The sequence below is a fragment of the Atta colombica genome, unplaced genomic scaffold, assembly GCF_001594045.1.
Source record: "Atta colombica isolate Treedump-2 unplaced genomic scaffold, Acol1.0 scaffold252, whole genome shotgun sequence".
NCBI classification, from domain to species: Eukaryota; Metazoa; Arthropoda; class Insecta; order Hymenoptera; family Formicidae; genus Atta; species Atta colombica.
The window spans coordinates 166,377-175,270 of record NW_017259351.1 but is presented as its reverse complement, the minus strand read 5'-3'; the positions used below and the strand labels follow the sequence as shown (position 1 = coordinate 175,270).

The window sequence follows — 8,894 nt, the reverse complement described above, 5'->3', positions numbered from 1 at the left end:
TATATATATATATATAATTAATACATTAATAACAAAATAAATATATAACACAATACCTTATTTAAATAATGCTCACCCATTATCCCTCTTATTTCACAATTATAAAACAAAAAGTAAAAAAAATGGTAATGATATATAAAAAAATACGGCATTTTTTGTTACTGAAAGTTCAATTAATAAATTAATCTAACCTGTGCATTATGCATCTATAACGAAGTAGAATAAAATAAACGTCATCAAATATTTTATTAAGTGAAAATAGCATTTTTTATAATTCTTAAAATTATCACTTGTATTTTGTCATTAAGATAATTAGTAATGTATTGTCAAAAATAGTTCTATCAATGTAATGGTTAAGAATTTATAACGTTATTTTAATTTATTATCATTATGTTTATATTGCTATAGAATATGTTATTAATAATCAATTTATCAATACCAGCTAATTTTCGATTCTTCAAGTTTGATGTAACCATCAATCAAATCAATTAATGATTTTATTAATCTTGTAATAAAAATAAAAAATCAATGATACATTTCAGATATTATAGAAGATCAGTACATTAATAAAATGTATAAAACTAAACATACATGTATATAATATTATAAATACTTCCGCGAACAACGTTTTAATTACTATAAAAATATAATTAAAACGTTACAAAATATTTGAACCTTCTATAATAAATATAATTTGAGACATAAATGAAATTAAAATTTAATTGATAAAGAATATATATATATATATATATATATATAAATGAAATGCAATTTACAATAATTTTTATAATAAATAATGAATGATTGACACATACGCACGCACGCACGCACATCAAACAGTTTAATGGTAATACCTTTATGTGACTTACTTTATTATATTTAATAATAAAGTATGTTTCTGCATAACAAATACGTTATCCTCTATTCCTCACGAACTTATTGACAGATAACATATTGCGTATTATATACATATAAAACTATTATTATTATCGATAAAGCTCACATAAATGTAAACATTATCATTTTTTACATTATATTATATAATAAAAATTCTTGGAAAAATATCTTTTATGAACATCTATGTATACGAAACACAGTAGTTTCTATATAATTCTGCAGTTATTCGAATATTACTTATTATTACCGCATTCACTTTTGTGATATATATCTCTATCGCTAAAATTCAATCATTTTATTATATATATTAGTGATCGTCATTTACAGTGAAAATCATGCATTATTAATTGTATTATTTATAACGATCGCAAATAAAAGTTTCGGTGTTAAACTGGAAGATCGGTATGAATAGAAATATATTGATTATGTGTGGAATAATTTGCAAAAGCAGGAAATGATAAAATTTAACAATTATGACCCTATCAAGAATATTTTATTTAACGATGAAGCATCAGGTATAATTATCAAAAAAATAACAATAACACTTTAATAAAAAAAGATAATAGTAAATAAATTAATTTATAAAATAAATAATAAATAAATTTATACATGAAAGTACTTAATTAATATAATAATAATATATATTTTATGTTATCGATGTAATATAAATTATTTCTGCAATACAATTATGATATCTTTGCAATAAAAACATATTTTGAACAAGATCTTTGCAATTAATTTCTTATAGATAGTAGAGTATTCGTTATTATAATAAGAGATAAAGGAGTGTAGCAACAGTAAGTAATGAAAGAGAACTGGGGGGAAGTCCATTTTTGTCTCCGTATCCAAATTGGTCATGATGTAATGATACTACTGATTGCAATAACAATATTATAAGTGTATTACGGATATCTGTAAGTACTAGTTCATTTCTTTAAAGCAATATACATACAGTTATAGTATAAAAATAATTTTTATATTACTATGCACTGTGCATATCTACATATTTTTGAGTTAGATCAAATATAATCATCTTTTCGTTCTGGACTTTGGAAGGAAGGATGGATTTCAAGGAGGTATAGTTTGTCCTCCGAAATTATTAATCTTTAATTTAGAAAATGATATGCTCGTTGATCGTGTTACCATTCCATCTAGCATTGCTGATAATAAAAAGGTAGAGGATTGCTTGCAACACTACTTGCTTATGTTCGAGATTGCAGACGCATAGATAATACAACCGTTAATATTTTCTCAGATTTTACGCGTTCATAATAGTACATGTTCTGTAATAGTGTAAATATAGGATATCCCATTTTAATTTACCCAGACAAAAATATCTCGAAATATAGAAGATACAAAAAAATATTTCAAATAAAAGTAGTACAAAGTAGAATTTTGAGGGGGATGTATTTCGATTACGTTGTTTCATTTTTTTTTAGATGGAAGCGCTGAAAAGATACGAATATCACCTTCATTTTTTTAAATAGATTTATATGATTTTTTTTTAGATAATTCTTCAAATTATTTTTTATTTAAAAAATTATTTTGCCTACACATTTTTTAAAAACAACTATGTGTTTTTTTACTCAACTGATTCTAAATACTCATTACTTTATTCATAAAAGTATTAAGATATAATTCATCAAGAAAATAGTTTACTTGATATCTCATGTTAATATGTGCCAGAAAATGTCCATTCTTTGTGCGGACACTACTAAGAAATTCGATCCTTCCAACAGTGTAAGAGATATTTAAATATAATTATTTTCTGTATTACTTCGTAATTATTATAAATATTGTAATCATATTCTAACATGATTATGTCTAATGATAACAACTATATTCATATAATTTTAATTATTAAAATGAAATATTTTTAGATGATTATTGCACAAAATTCCGAAAAATTGCAATTTCCGAATGGACTAAAAGTTATAAAACAGGAAGAAAGAAAAGTTGGAAAGCATAAAGAAGGAAAAATACTAATCGCGACAAACAGGTTTCAGCGTATTTTTAATAATAATTTAAACCTGAACGAGACAAACTTCCGCATTCTCGAGTTAGATATCATGAAAATAAAAGAGAGTAAATTTTGATTCCAATTATCACAGTCATAACCTGGACATAATACCTTGTCTTTTTAGAATTTGTGTACGTGAGACATAATATTTTTCAAGAAATAAAATGATTTCAAAAGAATTTTTATTTAAGATGTATATAAAAAAAAGAATAATGTACAATTAGTTATGCGCGCACGCACACACACACGCGCGCGCACGCACGCGCACACACACACACACACACACACACACACACACACACACACACACACACACACACACATACTATCAAAATTAAAACATTATTAATAATAAAATAATTGCACAATATCCTTATTTAAAGCTATACTATCCTCTTATTTAACAATTAAAAATAAAAAGAAAAAAAATATAATATATTAAATAATTGTATAAGAAACGCGGTATTTTTTGTTCTTAAAATTCCATTGATAAAATAATTGAATTAAATGTTTTAAATGAACAAAATACGTTTGAATGTTTTAAATAATTAGGATAAGATACATTTAGATAAAATTAAAATTTATGGAATTGAAAATTTAGATTAGGAATTAACAAAACGCAATTTGCAATTATTTTTACATAAATAGTAAAAAAAATTATAAATAAAGATTGGACAGTTTAATGGTACTATCTTTACCTGACAATATTTTTGTGTTCACTATATATTTCTTATATAACAAAACGCAACATCTTCCATACTCCAAGGACTCATTGATAAGATAACATATTATGCGTTAGATACAGTGAATGCAAAAAGTACAAAGACATTTTTTATAAAAAAAAAACTTATTTACAGAAAATTAATATTAATTAATAATTTTATACAACAAATACATTCTGTTGTAACACAAACAAAGCTCCGCGTGATTCTTGATTTTTTAGAAGCTAAATTTCTCGATTATATGAATACTTTTTAACTGTCCAAACAATACAATTTTTTATTATCTTATTTTTAAGATAATATATTTCTTATAATGAATGCACATTTTCTTACATATATCTTTACATATATCTTTAAAAAACATACTATTTTATTCTTTATGAATAAATTGTTAATTATCCAACAAGAAATAACCGTCAATTAGATATCGAACTGATGTCAAATTGGTCGAAATTATCGATATTCAATGATTTCGTATCGATTCAACATCAATTCAATGAATCATTTCTTGCTGGATGATATTTTTTAAAATAAGATTTTTTTTTAAATATTTTCTCTGTACAAATATTTTTTGCACTCACTATACATACAATTATTATTATCAATAGTACTAACTCACATGACTTTAAACATTACAATTTTTAACTATCAATTTATATTGTATAAAGAACTACTAAAAATATTATTCTACTAAAAATATTATAAATAAATACTGCATATGCGCGCGTTCTATATAAACTTACAAACTTATAATAGCTTTTATATAAATCTGCTATGAATATTGTTTAATATTGCACAAGCTGTCTATTACTACATTCACTCTTACGATATATGTGATAAAGTCTATTGCTAAAACTCAGTCATTTTATTAATGATCATCATAGTAATGAATATTCTACCATGTTATACTGAAAATAATGTATCTATTACTTATTGTATTAATTCTAACAATCATAAATATAAGCTTTGATGTTGAATTGGAAGATCTATAAACAAATGGAAGTATCTGTCTTCATTATCTGTGGAAAGATTCGATGTAAGAGCTGAAAACGCGATAGAATCTGACAATTATAATATAACATGCTGAAACTAACAGATTAACTACAGGTAGTTAGGGTAACTCCGGTAAATACGCCGCACTGGGATTTACGTCGCAAAAGTTAGAAAAAATAGAAGGAGGGGGGGATAATTTTCCCACAACTATTCTGCTACATACCTTTATGTTATATTAGTATTGTATTATGATTTCAATTTCTTATTATTAGTATTAATGAAATTATTATGAATCGATTTGTCACTATGTTGAGTAGCGCCATCATAAATTATAATCTACATAAAATGATTACTGTAGGACATGCAAAAGACTTAGTGGTTATTTCGTGATACATGAATAGTAAAGCATGTTGTATAACAAAATGCAAATACTTTGCTCTTGTATTCTTTATTTAGTTTGTTGTCTTGTATATCCCACCTGTTTGGGATATAGCATTTTTAGCGGGCGGAATTTATGCCCAAAGTATACAAAGTGGGCAAATTGAATTCAGTGCACTAAATTCAATAAACGCATTATATGAAATATGTACTTCATGTCATAACACTTATAATATATATAGAAAGATTGTAATTGTTATTTATTATTTCATATACATATTTATCATTCTTATTCCTTAATAAAACTTTATAAACGCATTTTATAAGTTATTGTGCCATTTTACGACTTATTTATATGCATTATTTGTAAATTTTTCATGAGCCCCCTTCCTTCTGTGAGTAGCGGTATATCCCATTCCTATGGGATATACGACAAAAATACAAGGATTTAAAAAAGTTCATTTTTTAATACGAAATATAAATATTTCGGATTTCCATTCTTTTTTTTCATAATAGTACACAGTACAAAAGTTTTTATTGATATAGTTCGTTTACTTTAAACAGTAATAATACTTAATAAATTAAATTTTTCATAGATACAGCGTATAATACCGAAGTTACTTTATATTATCTAAAAGAGTCCGACAGCAATTAAGGATAATATGATATTTTTTAGCAATATCTCAGAAACATTCATTCTGCTATATAGGAAGATAAATGATACTGTCTTTATATCACATTATATTTTTATATTCATTATATTTCTTATATAATAAATACATTACTCTCCATTATTCAAGAATTGATAAATAAAAATTGCAATATGTGATTGCATTGAAAGTTGGAAATACTTCGGGAAATCTACTCTAATCGTATCAAACAGACTTCAGGTTGCGCTTAACGATACATTAAATCTAAACGAGATAAATTTCTGCTTTCTCCGATTGAATAGGAATCGAATACGAAATGAGACAAATTGTTTTGCTTCAGCTATATAATCACCATGGTAAACCTGTGTACCATTAATTTAGCATATATATAAAAAATAAAAATATAACTAGTATGCACAATTTTAAAATTAATATATTATTAATATTATACGGTTATAAAACAAAAAACAAAGAAAATAAAATATAGTTATATATATAAAAAATATAGTTATATAAAAAATACTTTTCATTTCTGAAAGTCCTATTGATAAAAAACATTTTGCATATTGCACCTGTACAAAATGTTATGAATAACATGAATGAAAAAACGACTTTAAGCGAGGTCGTATTGTTTATTGCTGGTGATAGTGAGAATTTCCTGTGAAGTATTTTCATATATATTAAGTTGTAAACTTTCCGTAAATATCGACTAACATCGTGCGACCTACCATTAATAGATTTGTATTTGCGAAATGCGTATCAATTAATAGAGCTTAGTTGTGTTACTTTTCTGCTTATAATAGCTATATGTTTATAATAATTATTCACTAAAAATGAAGCCTTTATTTGTCATATCAATTTTGACAACCGTAACAGTAAGCTTTGGTGTTAATCTAAAAGATGAGTACGATTGGAAATACGTTGATTTTCTTTGGGAAAGTGTGAACCAAAGGGAGGATGCGATAAATTCTGGCAATTATAATCCTAATTCATGTGTTTTATACGACGTGGACAAGGCTCGAGGTAGGCTAATAATATTCAAAGTAAGCTAACTAAATTTGATGATATTTTATATCAAATATAATTATATTTCTTTTTTATTGAAACATAAATATGTTTTCTAGTAAACGTAATTTATGAACATAGTATTTAATATGAACGTCAACGTTGACAACAATATATTCAACAATATATTCAACATATTGATAAAATAATAAGAATAGTACTATTGCAATATAAAAATATATTTTCAATAAAACATATTGAATAATAATATGCAATTTTTGTAGATGGTAGAATATTCGTTACTTCGGTAAGGGAACAGGGAGTACCAGCTAGTCTGATGACAGTATCTGACGAAATAGGACCGGGAGGTCCACTTTTGGATCCATATCCAAGTTGGTCATGGTATAATGAAAATGATTGCAATGGCATTATAAGTGTATATCGAGTGTCTGTGAGCATTAATATTTTTTAAAGTGATATATAACTATTATAAATATAATTAGTATTACTATATATTATGCACATCTACATTTTGCATTAGATCAAATGTAATCACATCTTCGTTCTGGATTGTGGCAAAATCGGAGAAAATGCCGTTTGTCCTCCGCAACTATTGATCTTTGATTTAAAAAATAATATGCTCGTTAAACGTATTCGCATTCCACCTCACATCGCTAACAACAAAAATGGCACTGGATTACTCGTAACACCACTTGCTTATGTTTCAGATTGCAAACATATAAATGATGCGACCGTTAGTGTAATGTGACTTAATTCGAAATGCAATTATTATATTAATTATATAATAGATTAATATAGAAATATGTTCACAGGTATTTATGGCTGACGTAGAAGGTTACGGTTTGGCTATTTACAACGAAAATTTTGGCTTCTGCAGAATCGAATCTAATTACATGAAACCGACTGATGCCAATTTTATGATAGAAAATCAAACTTTTTATTTGGAAGACGGGATTCTCGGTTTAACAATTATTTATAAGCGTAACTACTTACTTATTTTTGACACAAAAAACATTATTTCAATTGTTATATAAACTCATTATGTCCATATATGATATCTAAAAAATTTTAATTCATTTTTAAGTTGATATTTGAATCGTTATTTCTATTTGTTTTTACTTTCTTATCTACTTTATACATATTTACTTAACTAAGGATAAGAAAATAAAAACTTTGTCAGTAAGTAATGTCATACTGTTAAAGCTTTGCGATTATTAATATTTCCATTGCAAATATTTTAGAGTTGTACTATGCTCCCTTAGCGAGAAATGAAATATATAAAATGGATGTGTGTAATCTTCATCAAGAATGTTTAGACCTAAACCAAAGTGAAGTTGATAAACTAACTCAACTAGCGAGTACATTATCTGGCCAAACAGGACCGATAGCATCCAAGCAATGCGCAATATTTTTTAGCAATATTCCGGAAACATCCATTTTATGCCAAGATACTGGAAAAGAATTTCATTCTACCAACACAGTAAGATATTTAAACGCATTTTCTTTTCATATATTATATTATTCGGTAACAAATTATTTCGAATATTTATATTCTATTAACATTATTTCGATTCTTGAAAGTAATTATTAGTACAATTTTAATTCTTGTAAAATCAAATATTAATTTTTAGGAGGTCATTGCGCAAAATTCCGACTTATTACAATTTGCAAGTGGAATGAAAGTTGTAAATTATGGAAAAAGTTTGATAGTTTTAACAAACAGAATTCAGAAAGTTATTACTAATACATTAAATTTAAATGAAACAAACTTCCGCATTCTCGCTATGAATATAAAAGCAATACGGAACGAAACAAACTGTTTTGCTTCATGCAGCGAAGATCATAGTAAATCTGAGCACCATATGCCTTGGCATAGTAAACCTTGGCATAGTAGATCTTGGCATGATAAACCTTGGTATAATGATAGATTTTGGTATTATTTTACTAAACGTTAACGATAAATATGATAAACCTAATGAGAAAATACGATAAACTTAATAACTGAAACATATAATAAATACGATAAACATAAAAAAATGTTTTAAAGAAATATTTCTTAAAAAAAAAATATAAAAAAACATATGTTCCCAGAATATAAGAATAATTCCAATTTATATGCAATGAGAATAACAATCTAAAAAGTTTGTAAAAATACATATTTTATTATAATCCACGTCAACAATTTTTACTCTTTACTTTAATTACATA

The 8,894-nt window shown here is 25.5% G+C and overlaps 1 protein-coding gene across 1 annotated transcript in view; it reads left to right on the top strand.

Annotated features, from left to right (window-relative positions):
* Nucleotides 1-8,669, top strand: part of LOC108688982 (major royal jelly protein 1-like) — a 25,838-nt gene extending 17,169 nt beyond the window's left edge. The window contains exons 2-7 of the mRNA XM_018195557.1: nucleotides 6,464-6,683; nucleotides 6,950-7,116; nucleotides 7,207-7,419; nucleotides 7,499-7,667; nucleotides 7,928-8,166; nucleotides 8,318-8,669. Of these exons, the coding sequence (XP_018051046.1) occupies nucleotides 6,464-6,683; nucleotides 6,950-7,116; nucleotides 7,207-7,419; nucleotides 7,499-7,667; nucleotides 7,928-8,166; nucleotides 8,318-8,641 (1,332 nt within the window). The 3' untranslated portion in view covers nucleotides 8,642-8,669. The remainder of the gene's footprint in view (nucleotides 1-6,463; nucleotides 6,684-6,949; nucleotides 7,117-7,206; nucleotides 7,420-7,498; nucleotides 7,668-7,927; nucleotides 8,167-8,317) is intronic.
* Nucleotides 8,670-8,894: the final 225 nt, after the last annotated feature.